The 25,284-nt window shown below is 57.2% G+C and overlaps 1 protein-coding gene across 9 annotated transcripts; it reads left to right on the top strand.

Annotated features, from left to right (window-relative positions):
• The first annotated feature begins 80 nt into the window (after positions 1 to 80).
• LOC115658383 lies at positions 81 to 23,806 on the top strand. Of its 9 annotated transcripts, none has more exons than XM_030577188.1 (26): positions 81 to 1,403; positions 2,622 to 2,757; positions 4,165 to 4,459; positions 5,029 to 5,103; positions 7,636 to 7,764; positions 7,977 to 8,069; positions 8,582 to 8,691; positions 9,443 to 9,531; positions 9,953 to 10,053; positions 10,217 to 10,360; positions 10,513 to 10,671; positions 11,052 to 11,154; positions 11,866 to 11,945; positions 12,212 to 12,331; positions 12,731 to 13,045; positions 13,501 to 13,630; positions 14,316 to 14,444; positions 15,104 to 15,217; positions 19,280 to 19,409; positions 19,537 to 19,591; positions 20,182 to 20,361; positions 21,154 to 21,339; positions 21,597 to 21,739; positions 22,080 to 22,164; positions 22,645 to 22,845; positions 23,452 to 23,806. In XM_030577188.1, exons 3-26 carry the CDS (start codon positions 4,316 to 4,318, stop codon positions 23,617 to 23,619), a joined length of 3,183 nt encoding a protein of 1,060 aa, XP_030433048.1. In that variant the 5' UTR covers positions 81 to 1,403; positions 2,622 to 2,757; positions 4,165 to 4,315; the 3' UTR covers positions 23,620 to 23,806. The 9 variants fall into 9 exon arrangements, with proteins under 9 accessions (XP_030433048.1, XP_030433046.1, XP_030433051.1 ...); XM_030577186.1 differs by having other exon boundaries at positions 2,324 to 2,757; XM_030577191.1 differs by lacking the exons at positions 81 to 1,403; positions 2,622 to 2,757 and adding an exon at positions 2,177 to 2,563 and having other exon boundaries at positions 4,306 to 4,459.
• The last annotated feature ends 1,478 nt before the right edge of the window (positions 23,807 to 25,284 follow it).

Genomic DNA, 25,284 nt, shown 5'->3' with positions numbered 1-25,284 from the left:
AGGGTGACGTCTGGGGTGGGGAACGCTAAACTGGCCCTTACTGCGGGAGGGAGTGTCACAGGAGTGGGAGGCCCATGAACAGTGATGTGGGCTCGGGGTGGGATCATTCACTACTGTTTTGGTGTATGGGGAATGATCATCCTCTGCTGGGCACCCACAGTTGCTATGTTTGTGAATGCAGTACCTAGCCACCAGAGGGTGATAAACACAATATATTGTCCTCCGAGCCTAGCAGAGTAGTTCTGGGCTCCTGGAAGGATGGTAGCTGTGCCCTGTCCCCCTGGGAAGCGGCTGCTGGACCCCTCTGAAGCTCAGCAGTTGGTCCTGAACGCTGTGTTAGTCACCAGGATGAATGTGCTGAGCAGTGGCCTGAGGGCTGTCAACAGAGGGAAGGTCTGTTGGTGTAAGTGACAGTGTGTTTAAACTGTGCTAGTTCTACCCATGTAATCCCCACATGGACGCTTGCCTATTCCAGCACCAGAGAGTTACCCTGGGATATCTAGGTTGGTTAAATGCACTGATTTAATCATACCAGTAACTGGTAAAACTGTCCTGTGTGGACAAGCCCTAATTCCTGCCCAGCGGGTGTGGCTGTGAGCTTGCCAGCTCTCCCTTACTGTGTATCACCAGGGTGGAAGTGAGAGTCTCAGCCCAGCAGACCACCAATACCACACTGTCTCCTTAGGTCCTGGTGTTGCTCTCTGGTTCTGTGGGCTTTGTCTCCTCTAGGTCATTGGTCTCCTCTGCACATGAGCTGCAAGTACCACGTCATGCAGTTCCATCCATGCTGAGGCACATGCTGTTTGATGCATTACCGGATGGGAGGCATCACAGTGTGTTCATGGGAAGTGCAGACGTGCCTTGTGCTGGCATGCTTAGGACTTTGACCTACCCACCATGCGGAGGGGCACACACCTTTCCCATACTCTGGGGCAGGTGTAGAGGTAGCACCCTGCATGCATTGAATAGTACTCCATTCCCAGTTCCAGTCAACCATGGTAGATTAACAAACTAGGGACACTGCGGTGGCAGTGTGTGCTCTGAGGCCTGACACTGCAGCATGGGGGCTCTTTACCTTCTGTGAGTCTCAAGAGCTTGCAGCGAGGCAGGGGGAAGCCCAGAGGAGTTGTGGCACTACATGAACGCAGCACTTTCTGTAATAATTTGTTCAGTTACACCCTTGCTTTCAGAATGCAGAAGTGCGGTCGCTAGAGTTACTGAATTGGAGAGGTTCTGCTGGGAGTTTCTTTCCCTGATGCTCTCTGGACTAAATCTTCCTGGCAGCCTCCTTAGTGAAATCTGGCCTGGCCTGGGCTGTACCAGCACGCCTGTGGCTATGTGGGGTTTGAAAAGTCCGAGATTCAGCCCATTGTATGTGCTGTCAGTTTCTCTGAAATAAGCTGGTGAGTCCCAGTATGTGAGCACTGCTTTCCACTCCAAATAAACCACCTTCCCTGGGCAGTCACTGCACAATCTGTCCCCTTCCAATAGCCCCAGCTAGATGGACCGTGTCCATGGTGGCAGGGCCACTGAGGCATCCTCAGGGCTGGGGAGGAGCAGAGGAAATGAGCTGCACTGGGTTCTCTGCCTGGTGGTTGTATTTCTGCTCTGGGCAGTTAAGTAAAAATGGAAGTCTTCAATTGGGTCACTTTTGAAATGTGGGCTTCCCCTGTGCCTGAGGTGGGGGTGTAAAGATGCCCTCAGAGGGGTGTGTTCTGAGCTCTGAGTCACTGTAAAGCTCTTAGCTGCTTGGGTGGGAGATATGCAAAATAGAAGCACTTGAGATCTGACAAGGGAAACTGACTAGATCCATTGCCCAAGGGAGGGGGAACATGGTATCAATAGCACAAAGGACACAGTATCTGTAATGTCCATAGTAATCTCAGGTGTGACTAGTAATTGGGCTAATTCATGGGGTCCAAAGCCAGAAGAGACTGTTATGACCATCAAGCCTTTGCAGAATTAATTTCCAGTTTAAATATGGAGATATACCTATCTCCTAGAACTAGAAGGGACTCTGAAAGGTTGTTGAGTCCAGTCCCCTGCCTTCACCAGCAGGACCAAGTACTGATTTTTGCCCCAGATCCCTAAGTGGCCCCCTCAAGGTCTGAACTCACAACCCTAGGTTTAGCAGGCCAATGCTCAAACCACTGAGCTATCCCTCCCCCCATTGCACTAGAGCATAACTTAAAAAAAAAAATCCACTCCATCTAAAAATGGCCAGTGATGGAGAATCCACTGTGACTGCTGGTACATTTGTTCCGATGGTTAATTCTCCTCGCTATTGAACATTTACACTTATTTCCATTCTGAATTTGTCTAGCTTCAGCTTCCACCCACTGGATGGTGTCAGACCGTTCTTTGCTAGACTGACTTGTAGAGTGAGCAGCATCCCAACTGTTGGCCAGTTACCTGAACCATGCCCCTTCGCAGAGCTGCTTGGTGGTGGCTGAGTTTTTCTGTCAGTTTAGGGTATTGCCAAGTAAATTCCAGTTAGAGGAGGTTTGGATTCCCTGGTGAAAACCTCCATCCCTGCCAATCTGATCACTAGTGATGGGGCCAGGTAAGTAACAGCGGCTAAGGCCTGGGTGTAGGTGATTTTCCATTTCCTCCTTCCGTAGAGGCTGGGGGGTGTGCGCGCTGTCCCCTGGAGACTGTTACTAAACACCTGTTTATAGTAACCATTGTGAGCATCAGGCTGGAAAATATCCCCACAGTGCGACACTCAGTAGCAGCCGATGCTGGAGCTCCAGGCAGGTGAGTGACTTCTAAGCATAGGACTTTTTCACTCGGTGTGTTGCCCCTTATACTTTCTCTAGCTACTGCATGTCTGTGAGGTTCACAAACCTCATGAGTCTGTAATGCTTTGGCACAGGCTAGGCTATGCCGACAGGCCATAGCTGTCTAATGCACAGCGTCTCCAGTGACTATGGGCTTCTCTAGGAGCTATGGCCTCGCTGCAGGAATCCCTGGGTGAGATTCCCTGGCCTGTGCTGTGCAGGAGGCTAGATTAGATCATTGCAGTGGTCCCTTAACACCTGTGCAGAGCCCCACTGTATTCTGGGGGGTCTGTCACTGAAATGGCCCAGCCACTCTCCCTCCCACTCAGCTGGACAAGGCAATGAAACGCCCAGGGCTTGTCTACATCAGAAAGTTGCAGCGCTGGTGAGGGAGTTACAGCGCTGCAACTTTGAAGGTGTACACATCTGCAGGGCATCACCAGCGCTGCAACTCCCTGTTTGCAGCGCTGGCCGTACTCCCGTTTTGTCTCGGGTGTAGAGGATCCAGCGCTGGTGATCCAATGTAGACACTTACCAGCGCTTTTCTTGACCTCCGTGGAAGGAGGAAGCCTCTGGTAATCAAGCTGGTCTCCTTTCCCGGTTTGCTCTCTCGTTCCCGGAACCCCGAGCAAGCAGGTCTCCTTCCCTGCGGTTTGGTGGGTGGCTCCGGGAACGCGAGAGCAAACCGCGGCGAAGCTGGTCTCCTTTCCCGGTTTGCTCTCTCGTTCCCGGAACCCCGAGCAAGCAGGTCTCCTTCCCTGCGGTTTGCTGGGTGGTTCGGGGAACGCGAGAGCAAACCGCGGCGAAGCTGGTCTCCTTTCCCGGTTTGCTCTCGCGTTCCCGGAACCCCCCTTGAAGCCGCCCAACAGTGCTGCAGTGTGGCCACATCTAACACCACTTGCAGCGCTGGTTGCTGTAAGTGTGGCCACTCTGCAGCGCTGGCCCTATACAGCTGTACTAATACAGCTGTAACAACCAGCGCTGCAAAATTTTAGATGTAGACATGGCCCCAGAGGTGGTGTGACTGCTGTGGTGTGTGAGGAGTGGGAGCGCTGAGCACGTTGCTCCCGCAGCCCCAGTAACCTGCCAAAGCAAGATCGGGGTGTCTGTTCCCAACCCTTGAGCATGGGCCAGAGCTACATTGGTTGTGAACTGCCTGGCTGTGAGCTCATCAATCTCTGCCCCTTTTTGCTGTGTTAACAAGAAGGGTGAGGGGGTGACTCTGGTGTAAACAGCAAATCCAGCACCCTGCATGCCACATGGTGCAGCACTGCCCACACCACTCCACCCCCAGGCTTAGGAGCCATCTTATGGAGCAGCTAGTGGTGGGTCAGTGAGGAACCCAGCCCCATAACCAGCCTCCTGGACTGTGCTGTGTGTATAGGAGGGGCCACCTGTGGAAGAGGGGAGAAAAGGAAGATCTGGATTCTCTGAGAGCTGGGCCGAGAGAAACCCCAAAGCCAAGGAACCAAATTACATGGGCTGTGAGCAGACACTCCCACTGCATCCTCTGTCTCCTGCCCAGGCTGGCTGCCATGGAGACCAGCTGGGACAGCAGCCTCCACAGCTGGGCCGGGCCAGCCCCAGCTGTGATCCAAGCCACCATGTACTCCAAGGCAGTGCGGCAGGCTGAGGAAACCAGGGAAGAGCTGGAAAAGATCCGGGCACGGATTGACCATGTGAGCAAACAGCATTTCCATACACCCATCCCTGTCGAGCTGCAAACTGCCTCTGAACAGGGATCCCGTGTTATTCCCTGCTGGAGCCCTGACCCAAGTGTGGCACAGCTTCCAGCCATAGCAGGGGTGGAGGGAGCACTGCTGCTAAAGGGAGGACTTTGTAGCCCACGTGGTTGTGAAAGGAAGCTGCTGCAGGGATGTCTGCCTGAGTCTGCAGAGAGCCTAAGCCAATAGCTCAAAGAGGGCCAAGCTGCCTCACCCATCTCTACAGCAGAGAAAAAGGGCATGCAGGCCTTGCTCCCTACACATCACCCTCTGCTCCCTTCCCTCTCCTATCCTGCCCCACAGTTCAGCAGCGATGCTCCTGCTCTCCTTACTGGCTCTGCTCATCCCCATAGGTGAGGGGCAGGCAGCCACCTTCCTGGCACTTTCCCTGCCTGCTCAAGCTGGGATGCTCTCCCCAACCTTAGCAACGGGCCTTGGGCCTGTTGGGGGAGATGGGGGGTGAAGTGGGTCATAACTGGCAGTGCCCCTGGCCTTTGCTGATTAACCCTTTCACTTCCTATCAGGTGATCCAGGCCTATGAGCACAGTGAGCAGGTCTCGTCTGCCCCGCAAGCAGCCACAGAGATTGTGGAAGATGTGGTAGGTTCAACAGGGCACAGTGCCTCTCCCCGGGCCTGTTCCACAGCCCCTCGCCCCACAGGGAGAGGGTGAAACAGCTGCCAGGGCTGGGCTGTTGCAAGGAGAGGCCACTGCCCCTGCGTGGGGCATAGGCGGCGGGTTATATGGGCTCGAGGTGCCCGGGCTCCAGGAATATTCAGGGCTGGGGGCCATGCTCCAGCAATATTTGGAGCTGGGTCTCCCCCCACCGCATCCCTGCCTGAATCGGGTCCCAGCCCCGGCCCCTGCAGGTCTCCCCCCACCACGTCCCTGCCTGGATCGGGTCCCGGCCCCTGCCCCCACGGGTTTCCCCCCACTGCCCCTCTGCGTCCCTGCCTGGAGCAGGTCCCGGCCTCCGCTTTCCACCCTTCCCTCTGCGTCCCCCCTCCGCCGCGTCCCTGCCTGCTCCTGCTGCTCAACTAGAGCAGCTCCCGGCAGAACTGCTGTCTGCTGCCCCAGGGTCGTAGCGCCTGCCATCCGCTAATGGCAAGGCAGGCTGCCCTTACCCTGCTCTTCTGCCCTAGCCCTGAGCCTCTCCAACATCCCAAACCCCTCATCCGTCTGCACCCTGATCCTCATCCCTCTGCACTCTGATCCTCATCCCCAGCCAGAGCCCTCATCCCTCTGCATCATGAACCCCCAGCCAGAGCCCTCATCCCCCTGCACCCGAATCCTCTGCCCCAGCCCTGAGCCCCCCCCGCAGCACGAACCCCTCATCCTCAGCCCCAACCTTCATTCCCCTGCAGCCTGATCCTCTGCCCCAGCGTGCACCACCTCCCCCTTCCTACACCCCCACCCCCAGCTGAGCCTGCACCCAAACTCCGTCCCAGAGCCTGCACCCAAACTCCGTCCCAGAGCCTGCACCCAGCACCCAAACTCCGTCCCAAAGCCTGCACCCCTCACCCCTTCCTACACCCCCACCACCAGCCCAGAGCCTGCACCCAAACTCTGTCCCAAAGTCTGCAGACCTCACCCCCTCCTGCTCACCCACCCCCTGCCCCAGCCTGGAGCCTGCACCCAGTACCCAAACTTCTTCCCAAAGCCTGCACCCCTCTTGCACCCTAATCCCCAGCCCAGGACCTGCACCCCAGATCTCCCCCCTGAAACCCCGCCCAGAGCCTTAGGCAGGTAGAGGCGGAGTTTGAGGGGGCAGAGTTGGGCAGGTTCTGGGCACCACCAAAATTTCTACAAACTTGCTTCTCAAGTGGGGTAGTTTCTGTTAGGGGAGGGGTGGGGAGCAGAGGCAGGACTGAAATGCTGGGGAGGCTAAGGGCAGTGTAGTAACCAATCAGGTTGGAGGCTGATTGCAGCCCTAAGGAGCCCTCCCACTGCATCCCGCCCCTCCCCCTTGCCCCCAGCTCCATGCACAGAGGGCTTCAGTCTCCTGCCCCCCCCCCGCTCCACGCACTCAAGCCTCCAGTGTTGTCCCCGCCCCGCCCACCCCACCCATGCACAGAGGGCTCCACTGTTCTCTCCCCCTCTGGCACAGGTGGTGATGATGCAACCCCAGGGCTGGGAGCTCTGGCTAGAGGGTGCCAGGGCGGCTGGTGCCAAATGTACAGAAGCAGAGCCAGGCTGTGTGGCCCTTGGCTTGCACCCCGAGTGCTGCCAGCGGAGCCCCTCTGCGGGCACCTCGCTGACTCCTCAGGGCAGATTAGCAGCAAACTGTTACATGGGGCTGTTTGTGCATCCTGATAGGCCAAGTGAAAGTGTTCAACTAGGAAAATCCCCACCCCAGCAGGAGTTTTGTGAGTGCTAGGTCCTGGTGAGGTGCAAATTGGGCTGGATCACCTTAGTGAATAACAAGACCCCTGTGAATTGCGGGGAGTCCATGCCACTGGTTTGGGTGGGTTTTTAGCTCTTTGCCCAGCATTGCTGCAGGAGGTAGTGTGTCCTAGTGGAAGGAGCACCGCAGTGGGTTTCAGGAGACCTGGCTTCTAGGCCTGGCTCTCTCCTGGCCTGCTGGGTGACACTGGGCAAATCATAGCCCCTTGCTGTGCCTCAGTTTCCCCATATGAACATAATGACACCAACCTCCTCTGTAAAGGGCTTTGAGCCCAGCTGATGGGAGGTGCTGTAAGAACCAGGGGTTGTTATGTTTGTAACACTCCCACGCTTGGGCCACCTTGATGCTGTATGGCAGAGATGCCAGACACCCGCCTGGACGCTACATGGAACGTAGCCATTTGCTAAAGGCTTGTACTGGCAAGCAAGGAAAGCCAAAGGCTCACACCCTGGGCTAGCCTAGTCTGGGGAGAGGGCAGAAGGAGGAGTCTGGGCCACATGCCACAGTCCACCTTGTCCAAACAGCTTTTGCAGGCTGAGGGGGTGGGGCGTCTCCCAACATGCAAACGCCCCTGCTGGGTGAGCTTTGGAGATGTGAGTGAGGCAGAACTGGCTCCGAGCAGCCTTAGGGGAGAGCCATGGGTGTGTATTCGTCATACACCCCAAGCATGGGAAGGGGCACACTGTTCCAGTCTCCGTGAGCCCAGAATTTCTCTCCTGGATGCCCAGGAGCAGCTGGTAGCAGTCCTGGAGGACCCCGTGAAGAAGAGGAGATACCAGCAGCAAGTGACTGTCTTCATCGTGGGATACCAGGAGTCCTGTGGGCAGCGCAGCAGCCTCCTGAGCCAGCTTCAGGAGGTCAGAGGGGTGTATGGTGTGCGGGGGTCAGGGGAGAACCTGAGGGGCCCAGAGGCAAATACCATACGCGTGGCAATGCCTCTGTGCAGAGATGCAGGCTCCAGGTTGAAATGGGCACACCTGGGGCTCACCCAGTTGGGCCTTGGTGAGCAGATGTTCCCTCTGGCCCAGGACGCAGGCTGGACTCTGACCTGTGCTTCTCTCCCTTGCAGTTCTTCAGCTGCTCTGCGGAGCTGGGGCTGGGGGACGAGAGCCACAGCCTGCCCGACGACTTCCCAATGCACATGGGTGACGTGGCTGGCACGGTAATACCCGGCAGGCTGGAGCCACTTTGCCGTCCCTGGGGCTGAGTGACTGGCACAGCAATGCGATGACCCCAGAGCCCACAATGCGCCCTGTCTAGTCCCACGTAGCCACTTGCCAGCTAGACAACTCCTATTTATTGGCTCTTGGAAGTGTCATTCCACTGGTTTGCTTTGGACCTGCCCACCAGCCCAGACTCCTGCGGGCCAGTTGCTCTGGGCTGGTGATGCCCCTGGGGCACTGGGAGAGATTAACCAAGCAGGACCCAACCAGGAGAAGCCAAGTCAAAGGAGGAGGGAGGGGGAGACTCCAGGGGCTTCTCCCATCATGCTGCTGGTTAGCGCTAGCTGGGGGCAGACCATCAAATGTGGGCCCTGGGCTGCCCCCTCCCCCAGCCCATTTCACCCAGGGCAATTGGCAGCCTGCAGTCACTTGTGGGCACTGTCCCTAGGCCCCTGTCCCATCCCTGCCCCTGCTAGAGGCTGTCTCAGGGGCTGCCCATCTCTGCCGCCAGGTGACAGCGGCTCTGAGCTCGGCAGAGGCAGCTATGTCCCGCCTGGTGGATCTGAACAAGGACATTGTCAGCTATGTGACCAGCGCCCTGGCCACACCCAGCCCCAAAAGGTACCCGCTGGGCAGGCAGCTGTGTCCACTGCAGCCTCCCTGCCTGCTGCTATGTCCTTCTCCCTTATCATGTGCTGCTCCTGGCACCTGCTATCAGCCATGCTCCTGGGGTGGGTTGAGAAGACAGATTGCAGCAGAGCTGAGACCTCCAGGCTCAGGTCTCCCCCACATACAGCAACTGTGTCTGGCTGACAGAACTGTATTTCCTAGGGAGAGAGAAAGTAATGGAAGACAGAAGGGTCAGATTGCCCTATGTCACGCTGTGCCCTGGGCTGGGGGGAGGGAGTCTGGGCCTCCTGGATCTAACAGCTAAACCCTCAGGCCTGTTAGCTGAGGCCAGCAGGCTCCTGAACAACTAGCCCAAACAACTCACGGGAGACCAGTCCCATGCTGAGTGGGTCCCATACAGCAGAGCAGCGCCCCTTTGGAGCAAGCTAGGTTTGACCCCAAAAGGAGCAGTGGCTGTAGCTGCAGAGTGGGGGACAGTGCAGGATTTGTGCCGTCCACAACAACCAGCTGGTCCCAGAGACAGGCTGCGAATGTGACACCCCTCTGCCAAGATGGGGCTGGGTGCAGGGCAGGACAGCCAGGCTGAAGAGCTGGGCTCTGTGCTGAGGCCCCTTGAAACAGGTTCTCTGCCCTGCACATGTGGTCCTAGTTACTCTACCCTGGAGGTTCCCCCATCTGCAGCTGGGCAGGGGCTGGCCTGGGGCACAGGCAGTGATCGGGTGAGATGAGGTTTGTCCTTCAGGAGCCACAGGAAGCAAGTGGAGAAGGCTGTAGACAAGGCTAAGGAAGAGGTGGTCCAGATCAAACGCAGGCTCCTGCAGGCTCAGGCAGGTGAGGGGCTGTGTCCCACCCCCTGTGACATGGGTATAAGGACCCGGGCTGCACTGGGCTCTCCAGCATTGAATCTGGTGGCTGCAGCTCTCCACCATGCGCCGTGGCCCCCAGCCTGGCCACGTGCAGGCCCTGCAGCATGGCCTCTGGCAGGTGCATGAGCTGCAGTCTCCAGACCAGCCATTACGTGAGTGATGCCAGCATTGGAGCCCAGGGTGCCCTGTGAGTCCCAGCACTCAGCCCTCCTGGCCCTCCCACCCACTAGCCTCTGCAGTGGGGCTCTGGATGACCCCTGGCCTGGGGTCTTTGCTGACAGCAGGCGGTCCCTGCTTGGGGTCCCTTGGGGAAACTGCCCTGCACTGCCACCCAAGGGCCTGACAGAAGTGCCATCTCATGCCTGGCGGCTGTCGGTCTCTTCCAGACCTGGAGATCAAGGAACGACAGCTGAAGGACCTGCAGCAGCTGAGTGAGATGAGGGCAAAGGAGAGCCGGCTCTTCCGAGCCCAGCTGGAGAGCACCCAGGTGGGCAGGGGGGAGGGATGGAGAGCTGGCTTCTGGCACTGCTGCAGCCCACCAAAGTCCTGGGTGGGGAGAAGGACTGTCTTCTCCCTGCTGCTGTTGCTGCCCCACCATCCCCTGGGCCCAGGTGCCCTGCTAACCAGCCCTGCCCTCCCTGCCCATGCAGAGACACCTGCAAGGCCAGGAGCAGGAGAGTGGGGCTCAGCGGGCCCACCTGGAAGCCGAGCTGAGGAGCCGGGACTCGTGCATCACGGAGCTGGATGGGTTCCTGCAGGAGAAGGCGTGGTTGCGGAGGGATGCGGCCACCCAGGTGAGGGGCCCAGCTAGCCCAGGAGAGGAACTGGCTCCATAGGCTCTGCACTTGGCTGTGCTCACAGGGCGACATCCTGGCATTGCACGCTGGCCCGGCGGATGGGGAGGAGGGACTCAGTGCCAGGACTAACCCTGCTCCTCCTGTCCCAGTGCAGTGACTGTGCCCTGTCCAACCCTGCTGCATGCCCAGGGGGGCTGCTCCTCTCCGGCGCGGGGGCTGCTGAGGAGGGGCCACCAGCAGGAAGGGAGCTCGGGGAAGGGCTGGCAGAGTCCATGGTGCGACCTGAAGAGGGGTTCCAGAACCCAGAGGTGAGTCCCCCTGCAATGCTCGATGCCCTCAGCCTGGCCACACTGCAGACTCTCCCCAAAACTGAGGATCCACCCTGGGTGGGATGGCCGAGCTGCCCCCGTGCAGGCTGTAGAAGGGGTCGTGAGTTTGGGCGGTGGCTTCTAGTGTCCTCCCTGCATGAGTTCGAGGCTTCTGCCCCTCTGCACCCCCGGAGCATTACTCCCCCTACTCTCAGCCCCCACATGAGTATTACCCCCTGCTCCTAGCCCCCTTGCCCCGTGTGAGTTACTTACCCCCATGCTCCAGCAGATCCAGGTCTCTGGTCCCACTGCCTGTCTCCCTCTGTCACTCCCTCTCTCCCTCCCTACATCTCTCCCCACCCCCTTCTCTCCCTGCTCAGGACACCCCGGGGCTGGGGGCCCTGGCTGGGCCAGCCAGAGGGCGCAGGGAAGCTGGAAAGGAAGAGGAAGATGCTGAAGGGGAGCCAGCCACACACCCTGCAGGTACCTGCTGTCCAGGGCTGCTCAGCCCAGCCCCAGCTCACCTTGTGGGGAGGGGAGGCAGGTGGTGGGCAGCAGCCCCTAGAAGGGCAGCTCTGGGCTGGATCCCTGAACAAGAGGCCGGAAGTGCCAGGGGATCCTAACAGCAGCTGCCTTCTCCCCAAGACCCCATTCCCCAGGGGCCTGGCTGCCGATCTGCGTGGCAGGATCTGGGAGCCAATCTGGGCGTGGGGGAGGATGTGCAAAGGCCTGGGGGATGGTACCAGAGAGGTGACGAGATCAGCACAGGGACCAGGCCCAGAGACTCACTGGGCCGGGGGGATGTGACTGAGTGTGCCCAGCCCTGCCCTGTGTGCCTTGGGCTGCATCAGTGCCAGGATGGGCAGCCTCTCCTCTAGCTGGAGGGGTTCAAAGTCATGTCCCCCGGGCAGAGGGGGCAGGGCTCCAGGAAATGCCCAGGCTGCCCTTCCTGCTGCCCTGTGCTGTTCCTGCTGGCAGAGTACCCAGGGAGCCCAGCACGCCAGGCCTGCATTGGCCCAGCCTGTGGATTGGTGCTCCCTGGATGAGCACATAGTTGGGGAGGAAAATTTCACAGCTGGGAGGGGCTGGCACTGCAGGGAGATGCCCTCTGTGCATCAGCTGCCCAGGCTGGGTGACTCGAAACCAGTGGGAGTTAAGCACCTAAATACTTTTATTTTGTGCCTGTCTCTGCAGGGGGTGAGAGGAGCCCCAGCTGGGGCACTGCAGTAGGGAATGGAGCAGTGCAAACGCCAGAGGCCTCGGCTACCTGTGAGGTGGGTGCCCTGCTGTCAGGGGGAGGGGAGAGGAGATTGGCCTTAGGGGACCTCTCAGGACGGCTCTTTCTTTCCCTTCTTGCTCCTGATTCCCTGAGGATTGGGCCTGTGCCCGCACTGCCATAAGAGTGAACTGGCACCTGATTGGGGGCTGGCACCTCCTCAGGATGGAGATGGGCAGGGGCATGGTGGAGAGGGGGAGAGCCAGGCAAGGGAGCTTGGCCTGCAGTGGGGTCTCAGTCTAAGTGCTGGCTTGTGTCTTCCAGCTCCTGGCCCGGCGCCTGGCTGCCCTGGAGGCAGAGTTAGCTGCAGCCCAACTGCAAAGCCGTGAGGATGGCGAGCACTGGGAGATGCGCTGCAGGACCATGGCAGCCAAGTGGGAGGAGGTGGGTGTTTGCAGGGCCTGGCATGATGGGGGATGGGGTCTGGTTCAGGGGGCACAAGATCGCCTCGGGGAAGAGATGAGATTTCAGATTCTCCTGAGTCGCTGCCTGTAACGTTAAGGAGTGTCCAAGCTCCATGGGGTTTTCCAGGATCTGTGGGTCCAGGGGGGCTCATTGCTTGGATGCTGGGTGTGTGACAGGGCTGGGCATGGCCTGGGCAAGCCCTCCGAGCTGGGCATGCTCCCGTGGGCACGCATTGCCAGGATTATCCCTCGCCAGGGCAGCTGTGTGGCCAAAATCAGCGCCTGCCCTGTGTGCGGAAGGTCAGGCTGGGGAGGCCTGGGACCTGCCCTGTGTGCGGAAGGTCAGTGCTGGGGCAGGGTCATCTCTCCTGTGCTCTAGGAGAGGCAGAGATTATGGCAGCACACATGGCACCCAGTGGAGGAGGCGCAGCACCTGGAGACGATGCGCTCAGCAGAGATGGCGCAGCACCTGGAGACATCCCAGACAGGGCATCCCATGAAGCAGGTGGCCGTGGTGCAGCCAGCGCGGGGAGGGGAGACAGCTCAGCAGGTGGAGACAGTGCTGCAGAACCTGCCAGTGCAGCCAATGCAGCAGGGGGTGCTGGTGCAACTGGTGCAGCCAGTGGAGCTGGTGCAGCAGACACAGCCGGTGCCACAGGAGCAGCTGGTTGAGGGAGTGGAGACAGCCCCAAAGGTGAGGTGACATCGCATGCATGGTGATGGGGGGGTGCAGCAGTTCAGGGCCACCGGGGGGAGGGGGCAAGTGGGGCAATTTCCCCCGGCCCCACAGGGGCCCCCACAAGAATATAGTATTGCACTTTTTTTTATGGAAGGGGCCCCCGAAATTGCTTTGCCCCAGGCCCCCTGAATCCTGTGGGTGGCCCTGCAGCAGCTGTCTGGCAGAGTGGAGGGGGCAGGGCAGTGACGTGGTATGAGCTGATCAGAGGAGCAGCATGAGGCTGAGGTGGGGGTAGGGGGGACAGGGACAGAGCAATGGGCTAGGAAGGGGATTTCAGCAGCATTTTGAATGGGGCTGGGCGAAGCGAGGAGGTGGCTGGGAGCCTGGCACCGTCACTGCCCTTTCCGGTGTCCGGGGGTGGGCACTGCTGCTGCCATGGTGACTTTGAGGATTCTTGGTCTGATTTCCAGAGGTTGGCAGCTGGATCGCAGTTTACGTTGCAGGCCAGAGGTTTCCCTGAGCTGACTCTGCCCCTCACCCCTGCTGGAATAGCTGCTCCTTCCCCAGGGCCCACCAGGCATGGGGGTGCTCCCAGAGCAGGTGAGTGGGACATACTGCAGGCAGCCTTCACCAGCCCAGGCCAGGCAGGCACTAAGGGTGATGCTAGAGAGGGACAAGGACACCTGGCACAGGCATGCTGGGGGGCAATGCCCTCAGCTGATGTCGCTGGGGGTCTGCCTGAGACTGCAGGGTCGGGCCCATCATGCCCATGGCTTGCCTTGGGAAGCCAGCTCTGCCCGTGTATTGTAGGGTGGGTGGTGCTCCCTTGGCGTCCCATGCTGTGTCTCTGGGCATGTTGTCTTGTTGCAGCAAGGCCCCTGGGGGTGAAGGGATTGCTACTGCCAGCAGCGAAGGGAGCCGACCTCCTTGGGCTTGGGCAGCAGACAGCAGAGGCCTGTCTTTGGGGAGCAGACAGGTGGGAGTTCTAGGCCCAGCTCCCCAAGTGCCTGGGTGGCATTTGCAGGGCAGGGCAGGGGGTGTTGTGTACAGCAGAAGAATTTGCTCTGCCATGCCCAGACAATGCCCCCGTGATCACAGCCTCTGCTTGGCACCGTGAAGAGAAGGGGATGTGCCCAGCCCACTGGGGGTCCCTAGCCACCCCCTCACTCGCACTCATGCGGGTATGCCTGGAGAGGAGCCCCGCTGTGCGCTGCTGCCTGGAACGGTGCCCACCCAGTCCCTGCCCTTCCATGGCCAGGAGTGACCCTGTCTCCACCTGACCCAGGTGCTTCCCCAGATGCCCTGTCCCAGTCCCAGGGCGGGGCAACCCCAGCGCCTGCAGAGGGACGCCGTGGAGCTGACAGCCGCGTGGTGGCCTTCATAGAGTCCTTGCGGGCAGGGCTTATGGCTAAAGGTAAAGCCACCGGGAACGGGGGGAAGGGCAGCAGCAGCCCCCAGCGCAGCGCGCTCCTTATCCAGCGGGCAGAGACCCTAGAGTTAGAGGGAGCAACCTGTTCCTGGGGCCCTGCCGCCCCACCAGGGTAGTCCTGCCTAGTCCTGATCTGGCCCCATCCCTATTCGATGTATTTACCCTCACAGCCTGGGGCAGGGCCCTGGTCAGCTGTAGGCTACGTAGACAGTGTAGTGGGTGAGCTATTGGTAAATCCACTGACAGTAATGCAGGGAGCAGAGTCATAGTTACTGCAGGGCAATGGGCACCAGAACTCCTGGGTTCCAGCCCTGGCTGTGCCATGTGCTGCCTGTAGACCCCAGCCAAGTCACTGCCCCACTGTGTGGCCCAGGGGTGGTGAGACTGAGCTGGTGCATGCACAGGAAGCACTTTGGGTGCTCCTGTAGCTTGCTGCCTCCGCCTCTGGTGGCCAGACAGTTTGAGTCAGCTGGGCCTTGGAGCTGCTGGCCCTGCCCTTCAGCTCAGGCAGCAGAGCTGTGGTTTTGGATCCAGCGGGTCTGGGCTCGGTCCCTGCTGCTGCCCCATGTGCTGGTGCCCTCTGCTGAAAGGTGCCCAGCAATGCTCGTTCCTGAGGAGCTGATTCGTTAGTACTCGGATTGCAGAGCTCCACGTGCTGGCTCGGCTCCTGGACAGCCCGTGTGGCGGGCTGATGACAGCGACCCCTGAGGACGCAGCAGGAGCTGAAATACACACGCTGCTTGGGAACGCTACCCTAGGTATGGGACTCGCCGGGCCTGAGACTCCCAGCCCGGCATGGCAAGGCTGCCCCAGGGCTCTACAGACCTGGGTGCGGTCTCCGGAGCAGCTGACTGTGAAGCTGAGCCGCTTCTCTTCCTTTCCTGGATCACATTCCTGCCAACATGATCTTGGGTGGCCTTGATTGCTCCCAGCTCTCCCAAGCAGACCTCTGAGTTTGAAATTGCTGGCATCCTCCTGGCATTGCTCCCTGCAGCCCCCTGGTACTCCTGCCCAGGCTTGCAGGAGAGGCCCATTTGTACAGCAGCTGGGCAGTTGTGCCAGGTCCAGGTGGTAAAAGCAGCAAATACACAGCTAGTGATCCAGAGCTATCAGAGATGCACTAGGATATTCCGAGGTATCTCGGTTTTGTGACACCCAGAAAGTGGAACATCCGGCTGGAGTTCCCGCTTCACTGCCCACATTGGCACCCCAGCCAGTGCCTGTGGAACCTCCAGCCACTGCAGACCTGAGCTGTCCCCTTACAAGCTGCTGGGCTGACATCAGCTCCTAGCGCCAGTGTCTGGTCCCTGCTGGGTGCAATGATCATCCGATCAGTAAAGCCCCGACTGGTCTGAGATCCCTCCCGCCTGCTGCTGCTGCTGCCTGCATTTGGATGCTGCACATTCAGCCCTGGGCTCTCTCATGCGAGCATCTTGCTTTAGGGATTCACTCCCCTGGGTGACCTCATAGACTCAGACTTTAGGGTCAGAATATGATCATCTCGTCTGACCTCCTGCACAAAGCAGGCCACAGAACCCTACCCATCCACTTCTATAACAAAACCTTAACCTATGTCCAAGTTATTGAAGTCTTCAAATTGTGGTTTGAAGACCTCAAGCTGCAGAGAATCCACCAGCAAGTGACCCATGCCCCACGCTGCAGAGGAAGGCGAAAAACCTCCAGGGCTTCTGCCAATCTGCCCCGGAGGAAAATTCCTTCCCGACCCCAAATATGGCGATCAGCTAAACCCTGAGCATGTGGGCAAGACTCACCAGCCAGCACTCAGAAAAGAATTCTCTGCAGTAACTCAGATCCCATCCCATCTAACATCCCATCACAGACCACTGGGCATACTTATCTGCTGATAATCAAAGATCAACTGCCAAAATTAAGCTATCCCATCATACCGTCCCTTCCATAAACTTATCAAGCTTAGTCTTAAAGCCAGATATGTCTTTTGCCCCCACTACTCCCCTTGGAAGGCTGTTCCAGAACTTCACTCCTCTAATTAGAAACCTTCGTCTAATTTCAAGTCTAAACTTCCTAGTGTCCAGTTTATACCCATTTGTTCTTGTGTCTACATTGGTACTAAGCTTAAATAATTCCTCTCCCTCCCTGATATTAATCTCTCTCTCATATATTTATAAAGAGCAAGCATATCCCCCCTCAGCCTTCTTTTGGCTAGGCTAAACAAGCCACGCTCTTTGAGTCTCCTTTCATAAGGCAGGTTTTCCGTTCCTCAGATCATCCTAGTAGCCCGTCTCTGAACCTGTTACAGTTTGAATTCATCCTTCTTAAACATGGGAGACCAGAACTGCACACAGCATTCCAGATGAGGTCTCACCAGTGCCTTATATCATGGTACTAACACCTCCTTATCTTTGCTGGAAATACCTCTCCTGATGCATCCTAAAACTGCATTAGCTTTTTTAACGGCCATATCACATTGGCGGCTCATAGTCATCCTGTGATCAACCAATACTCCAAGGTCCTTCTCCTCCTCTGTTGCTTCTAACTGGTATGTCCCCAGTGTATATCTAAAATTCTTATTATTAATCCCTAAGTGCATGACCTTGCACTTTTCACTATTAAATTTCATTCTATTACTATTACTCCAATTTACAAGGTCATCCAGATCTTCCTGTAGGATATCCCGGTCCTTCTCTGTGTTAGCAATACCCCCCAGCTTCGTGTCATCCGCAAACTTTATTAGCACATTCCCGCTTTTTGTGCCAAGGTCAGTAATAAAAAGGTTAAATAAGTTTGGCCCCAAAACTGATCCTTGAGGAACTCCTCTAGTAACCTCCTTCCAGCCTGACAGTTCACCCTTCAGTACGACCCGTTGGAGTCTCCCCTTTAACCAGTTCCTTATCCACATTTCAGTTTTCATATTGATCCCCATCGTTTCCAATTTGACTAATAATTCCCCATGTGGAACCGTGTCAAATGCCTTACTGAAATCGAGGTAAATTAGATCTACTGTATTTCCTTTGTCTAAATAATCCATCACCTTCTCAAAGAAGGAGATCAGGTTGGTTTGGCACAATCTACCTTTAGTAAAACCATGTTGTAACTTGTCCCAATTACCATTGACCTCAATGTCCTTAACTACTTTCTCCTTCAAAATTTTTTCCAAGACCTTACATACTACAGATGTCAAACTAACAGGCCTATAGTTACTCAGATCACTTTTTTTCCCTTAAAGATAGGAACTATATTAGCAATTCTCCAGTCGTATGGTACAGCCCCTGAGTTTACCGATTCATTAAAAATTCTTGCTAATGGGCTTGCAATTTCATGTGCCAGTTCCTTTAATATTCTTGGATGAAGATTATCTGGGCCCTCTGATTTTGTCCCATTAAGCTGTTCAAGTTTGGCTTCTACCTCAGATGTGGTAATATTCACCTCCATATCCTCATTCCCATTTGTCATCCTTCCATTATCCCCAAGCTCCTCATTAGCCTTATTAAAGACTGAGGCAAAGTACTTATTTAGATATTGGGCCATGCCTAGGTTATCCTTAACCTCCATTCCATCCTCAGTGTTTAGTGGTCCCACTTCTTCTTTCTTTGTTTTCTTCTTATTTTTATGGCTATAGAACCTTTTACTATTGGTTTTAATTCCCTTTGCAAGGTCCAACTCTACATGGCTTTTAGCCTTTCTCACTTTATCCCTACATGTTCTGACCTCACTAAGATAGCTTTCCTTGCTAATCCCACCCTTCTTCCCCTCCTTGTAGGCTTTCTGCTTTTTCTTAATCACCTCTCTGAGATGCTTGCTCATCTAGCTTGGTCTACAACTCCTGCCTATGGTTTTTTTCCCCCTTTCTTGGGATGCAGGCTTCTGATAGTTTCTGCAGCTGTGACTTAAAGTAATTCCAGGCCTCCTCCGCATTTAGATCCACAAGTTCTTCAGTCCAATCCACTTCCCTAACTAATTTCCTTAATTCTTTAAAGTTAGCCCTTGAGAAGTCAAAAACCCTCGTCCCAGATCTATTTTTGTTTATCCTTTCATCTAGTTTGAACTGAATTAGCTCATGATCATTCGAACCAAGGTTGTCTCCTACAACCATTTCTTCTATGAGGTCCTCACTACTCACCAAAACCAAATCTAAAATGGCATCTCCTCTTGCTGGTTCTTCAACTACTTGGTGAAGAAATCCATCTGCTATCACATCCAGAAAAATCTGAGCACTACTATTCTTGCTAGCACTTGTCCTCCAGTCTATATCTGGGAAGTTAAAGTCTCCCATGATCACACATTTCCCATTAGCGTTTACTTTATTAAAAACATTGAAGAGGTCTCTATCCATATCCAAATCAGATCCTGGCAGTCTGTAGCACACCCCAAGCACTATCTCAGGGGAGGCTCTAGTAGCTTTCTTTCCCAGTGTTATTTTTGCCCAGACAGACTCTGTCTTGTCCATTCCATCACTTATTTCTTTACAGTTAACCTCCTCATTGATGTACAATGCTGCTACACCACCTTTGCCTTTATTTCTGTCTTTCCTAAACAGCATATAGCCTTCAATACCTGTACTCCTGACCTGCCCAACCTCAACTCATGGCACCAAGATACTGTTGCCATGGGGACTTAGTGTTAATGATCCTGGTATGGAGATACCTAAGGGCTTTAGAAACACAGCCAACTCCGTACAGCCAACTCCGTACAGCACCTAGCACAATGTGCTTGGTGCTGTGTTATTGCCATGGCGACCAGTGCTAGTGCAGTGCTCCAGCAACAGAAGAAGGGGTTTTTCCATCAGGGGTGCTGGGGATGGAGGGAGAGCCACAGACAAGATCAGCTTCCGCGGCTTTCAGTTTTTTACAGCTTGCTTGAAGGTATAAGCGATAATGACAAGATGCTGCACCAGCCCCAGGACATGATGTCAGATCAAGGGGGAGCTGCGGCACCAGCACTGGGAAAAGGCATTGCCGTGGGTGGAGCAGGGTAAGTGGTTGGGGGGCGTCGTCTCAGTTCCCGAGCTCCCTGCTGCCAGGCACACAGCCCAGCTCCCCAGTGCTCCGTGGGACCAGGTGCCTAACTGCTTACCCAGATCTTCTCCCCTTAATTTCAGCCCGTTGGCTCTGGACCAGCACCCTGTAGGAGGCCACAGCTCCCATGCTATCCCGGTAAGGGAGCTTGGGAGGCTGGGCTGGGCAGTACAGGCCTTGGACTGGCTGAGCTGCCCTTGGCGCGAGTCAATGCAGGGAGCTGAGGTGGCTTGACGCCTCTCAAGCTGCGATGAGCAGTGGGGGTCTGAACACCCAGCATCCATCCCCAGGTCTCTTGAGTGCCCAGCCACAGAGGCAGCCAGACAGCTAGCGATGCCTGTTGGTCACTAGCTGGCCAGCTCTTGTGCTTAGGATGGGCACTCCAGTGTATGTCCTGGGGCATGGCTCAGCACTGGTGGACGAAAGAGCGCCCCCGTGTTGTGATTCACCACTGGCTGCAGTGGAGCTGCACACACCCTGCTGGGGGAACTAGGCCCGGGGGCTAACCAGGGCTGGCTCTAGTTTTTTTTGCCGTCCCAAGCAAAAAAGATGACAACCTCCGAGAGCGCAACTGCCAAAGTGTGTGTGTGTGTGTGTGTGTGTGTTTTTGTGTTTGTTTGTTTTTAAAAAGAGAGGTGGCTGGAATTGTGCAGCCCCAACCACGTGCTCAGTTTGCTGGTGCCTAGAGCCAGTCCTGGGGCTAACCATCTCCTGCCATTCTTCTCCAGCTAACCCAAGGCCAGCTGATGAGTGCAGGAGGGGGGCTGAGTCCCAGGTCCGAGCCTGGCAGCGCCGGGGCCAAGAGGAGAGCCCCCAGGGTCCTGTTTACTCAGCAGGATGAGCAGCACAACAGGCAGGTGCTGAACCAAGGCGTATGCAGGGGCCAGGTGCCATGGGGCCTGTACCAGGTAGGTGAGCCTGCTCTGAGACACCAGCCAAGCCTGGAGGAATGGCTGAAATCACCTGCTGGCACCTCCCCTGGCGTCCCTCTGCTTCCTGCATGGCACTGAGCTGCTTTCACTCACGGCCTCTAACCATTGGCAACGGGGGGGGGGGCGGGGCATTTTCCCTTCATCTGGGAGATGAGGTGGCTGGAGATGCCCACCATTTAAATGGGGTGGGGAGGAGGAATGTCAAACTGCTCCCGCTCAGATCTGAGTGTGATAATCTCTCCGGGCAGCTCCCTGCCTTGGGTCAATGGCATTGCACCAAATGGCAGATGAGTGAGTGGGGCCCATCAGCTCGGAGAGGCTAGTCTAGAATGTGTCTCGCCCTTTCGTTGGAGTGTCTCCAAATACCTTCCAAATCCTCCCGCCTCCAAGGAGACAGATGAGTCCTGGAAGTCACATTTCTCAGATGGAGAAACTGAGGTACAGCGAGGCCACCTCAGGAGTCCATGGCAGTTTCCACTCCCTGCCCTATGCTCTGACCACTAGACCCATGCTGCCTTCAAGCAGGAAATGAGCTAAGAGAGCCCTGTGCCTCACCCGGCTCCAGAGAAGGCCAAGCTACGTTTAGCCCATGAGGGCTCTGCCATGATTCCTGAGTGGGCTGCCTAGAACAGCATCTGAGCTGACTACTGGGGTCTACTGCAGACCACAGGCAGGGTGTAATGGAGTGCCTGGGAACCCCAGTATAGAGACAACAGGACCATACCTGGCTGCAGTGGTGCTCTGCTCAAGGACCATCTTTCCCCGCAGGACGCCAGCCTGTTGATGGGGGGCTTCCGATGGCTTCGCCGCCAGAGGTTCGAGGGCCTGGTGAGGGGTTACCTGGCCCATGTCCGCATGAAGGAGGCAGAAGAAACCTTGGAGCAACTTCAGGGCAGTTGTGGCTGTGTGAAGGCGCAGAGTGCCCTGGGGCGACTCCAAGCACTGAGGCAGCAGGTAGGGCTGGCTGGGACAGCTCTGCAGCCCCAATCCCTTCGCTCCCTGGCTGGAGCCCACAGGCGCTTTGCTCTGAGCGGGTGGGTCTGTGGCCAAAGGCAGCTAGCAGGGTGTGGATGACCTGGGGGTCCCTTTGGAGCATGGGGGTGCTGGGGTGGTGTGTCTGCATGTGGTGGGGGCATGCTGGGTGATTGGGATGCTGGCACTCTGTGCTCTCCACACTGACCCCAGTTTGGTTTCCTCCATATCCCTGGCAGAGGCTCCAGCGCTGGCGGGTTGAGCGGTGCCGCAGCCGGGCAAGGCAGCTGCAGCTGGCAGAGCTGCTCAGCGAGACGCTGACGCGCGTGGAGGAGCATTCAGGGCTGTTCCTGATCCAGCCTGTGCTGCCGTGGGCTGGCCGGTAATGCCCACTCACACCCAGATGGGGGGTGGGCAGGGCAGGGATCGGCCCAAGGGATCCCCCTGTCTGTTGGCATTGCTGGCTCTGGCAGCAGGGAGTGGGGCAGCTGTGGGCCCTCGTCCTGCCTACTGTCCTCCTCTGGGCAGCTCCCACTTCCAAACCAACCCTCCGGGGCCCCTCTTATTCCAGCCTCCCTTGAAATCCCCAGACCCTCCCCATTCTCCTTCAACCCTCCCCCCATTGCAGCCCCCTGGAAGGTGGGTAGGTCTGGGCACCTGGATCATCCCCCAGCCCCCTCCCCTCCTGACAGCCTCCCGGGGCTTTTTCCCGTCTGCTCCAGGCCAACCGCACTAATCCCTCCTGGAAGGAATGACACGCAGCCCCAACCCGCTCCCAAGATGCTGATGCCAGTGCTGATGGGACAGGTAGGGTCTTGGCCAGCTACGACCCCTCCCCTGTCCCGGACTAGGCTGGGTGATGTCTGGAGGGGCTAGGGCTATCAGTGGGCTACCCCTGAGAGGTTCCTCGCCCTGGGGGGCCCAGCACAGCCTGGGCACATCGAGGGTTTAGGGTCCCTCTGCCCCTAGGGGGAGGGTGCTGCCTGCATTGCCACTGGCCTGTCTGGGCCACATTCGTCCTTGAGGTAAGTGCAGGAGTTTGGTGTTGCTCCCCCAGATCCAGGCATGGGGCAGAAACACAGAGCCCAGAGGGAGAGACAGTGTTGCCCACACAGGATGGAACTGGCAAACTCAAGGGGCTACAGCTCCCCTGTCTGCCCTCCGGCCTTCTCTGCCCCAGTTGTTCCTCACAGGGTCCCCTTGCCACAGCCCTTCCACGGGGGCGAAGGGAGAGGCGGGAAGCTCTCTGCCCTGGAGCAGCAGTGAGGTGCCTGTATCTGACTGCAGGAAGTGAGCAGCCCCCTGGCCATGCACGGTCTCCGGCTGCACAGCCCAAGGGAGGCAGGACTCCCCAAGCTGTGGAGCTTCCCGGCACTGGGGAGCAGCGGGGCTTGGCCAGAGCGGGACTTGGAACGGCCAAGCCCACTGGTGATCACCCCACGGCTACTGGAGATGGACCTCAATGGCTACCTGCTGCAGGAGCGCCAGGTGAGGTAGGCAAAAGAAAGAACTGCACCCCCAGGCACTCCTCAATGAGCCCAGAGCCACCACTCCTCCCCTGCAATGTCCCCTGCCTCAAGGGTCTCAGGCTACCATGCTCTCTCTCCCTCACCCCCAAGGAGCCTGGGGGCTGTCCCTCCCCCCTACAGTGCTGTCTTCCCATTGCCAAGAGCTGAGCGGGGACTCCATTGCCCTGACTGCACCCCCAGAGCTGAGTTGGAAATGTGCCCCCAGGTAGCCCGGGGGCGTCTGCACATGACTCAGGCCAATGGGCAGCTTGCTCTGGATGCCAACCCGCCCTCAGGGGCTGGGCTGCTCGGCCTGTCACAGGTTTGGCTTGATGCCCCAGTGGGCGTCGCTGGAGGTTCTGGCATCTGCTGGGGTGCAAGCAGAGCCCCCTGCCCTGTCCCACGAGCACCGAGTGACCGGAGTGTGTCACTAACACTCCGGCCACAGCTAAAACTGGGCAGCATCCTGCTTGGCCCAGGCTGGGTCCCTGTATGTCCTGTGAGCTAGGATCCTGGTGTCCATGCCCCCAGCCCCAGGACCTCGTGCTGCTCTCAATGCTCGTCCCATTCTCCCCATGCCTTGCAGCAGGAGGAGCCAGCCTGGCCCAGGCCCAGGCCCAGCCAGTCCCAGAGCCAGGCCCTTCGCAGCCTCGCTGAGGAGTTTCCTTCCCATCCAACGTGGCGTGGCCCTGATAGGCCCCAGTCTCTCGGAGAGGCCATGAACACCCAGCTGTGGCTCCAAATCAGTTCGTGATCCTGTGGGCACATTCCAGACTCCAGGACACAGTTGGAGAAACCATCTATTGGAAATCAGCTGGCTGGGGAAGGATCCCAGCCAATCACAATCCAGAATCGCCACCAGCCCTCTGCCCTGACCTCTGCACGCACACGCACACACCCCAGCCCTGACCCCTGCACCCCTTCACACCCTCCTGCCCTGTCCCCTGCCCCCTCACACACACTCAGCCATTCCCTGCACCCTCCCACACACACCCAGCCCCCTACCCTGACCCCTGCACTCCCAACACCTCCCCAGCCCCCTGCCCTGACTCCTCCATCCCCCCTCACCCACCCACAGCCCCCTGCCCTGACTTCTGCACACACCCCTCACATTCCCACCTGCACCCTTCGCACCAAACAGTAGCTGCCCCAGGTAAGCGCTCCACACCCCACTCTGCTGCCCCAACCCTGAGCTCCCTCCATCTCCTAACCAATCCCCGCACCCCAGTGTTTTTTTACATTTTTTTAAATAAAACGCTCTTATCCAAAGCGCTTTACATTAGCTAATGTACAAACAATATTTGGACAGATCATTAAGTGGTCCGTTGAGACCCTCCAATTTTCAAGTGGTCTGTGGAAAAATAAGTTTGACTCAAGAACAATCAAGGTACCTCACTTTATTTTCATTTACTTGCTATTACTTATAGGAGGAGGAGGAAAAAAAAAACATGAAAAATGGGCAGGGGGAGATAAGAGAGAATGTTCTTTTCCTTGGCTGGGTCCCAAGGAGGAGCCCCAAAAATGAAGCTGAACACAGGGCTGGGGGGCCCCATTAACTCTAAATCCACCACTGGCTGTCATGTCACCTGGGCTGGGGATACTGTCTCGACTGATTCCCCCAGTCTCCAACCTACCTGGGCAGTACAGCAGACATGGCCCTGCCCACTAGCTCCTCTCCACTCCCTAGTACACCCACCACTTGCTTCCCCCTCCTCCCCCCCCACTTAAACATGCTTGCTTGCCCCTCTCCTGCCCAGGCTTTTCTGGCAAAAACAAGCAGGAAGGGAAAGAATGGCTCTAGCACAGCCATTGCTCAGGGCTTGAGGGTGCTGAACAACAAGGCCAGGGCCCGAAAAGGCCCCGGAACATGAAGACCTGGAGTAGGGTTTAAAATGGACTCATTCCGGGGGTGGGGTTGTTTGAGGGGACCTAAGCGGAGACACGTGCACTTGTCTGAAGACATGTCCACTGAGCATGTCTGAAGAAGCTAGGCCTGCTGCAGCTATCCTGAGGGTGGTGAGCCCTGGACTTAAACAGCTATTTTACGAGCCTTGTTCACACCCTGCTTTGTTCCTGCTGTCCAAATAAACCCGCCTTTGGTTCACTAGGCTGGCTGCTCCCTGTGCTGCTGCTCAGCAATGCCTGAAGGGAAGAACCACAGGGACTGGACTCAGGCAGACCTGCTGCATAAGCACAGGTGATTTGCCAGGTGCTGTAGCTCAGGGACTGGTCTAAGAATGGAAGACTCAATTGATTCTCTCCCTGCATAGATAGTGACAGAGGCCTGGCACCAGAGGGGTGCACTCGGTGAAGCCAGAAGGGGACAGAGGCACAGCTAGCCCTATTACTGTGATGCAGGAAAGTGGTGCTGGAACTTTGGGGGGGCTAGGGGGTCCATAGTTCTCCCACTTTTTGAAAG

Source organism: Gopherus evgoodei, chromosome 10, assembly GCF_007399415.2.
Source record: "Gopherus evgoodei ecotype Sinaloan lineage chromosome 10, rGopEvg1_v1.p, whole genome shotgun sequence".
In the NCBI taxonomy this organism is placed as follows: Eukaryota; Metazoa; Chordata; order Testudines; family Testudinidae; genus Gopherus; species Gopherus evgoodei.
The sequence above is the reverse complement of the archived record's forward strand: the minus strand, read 5'-3'. Positions and strand labels throughout refer to the sequence as shown.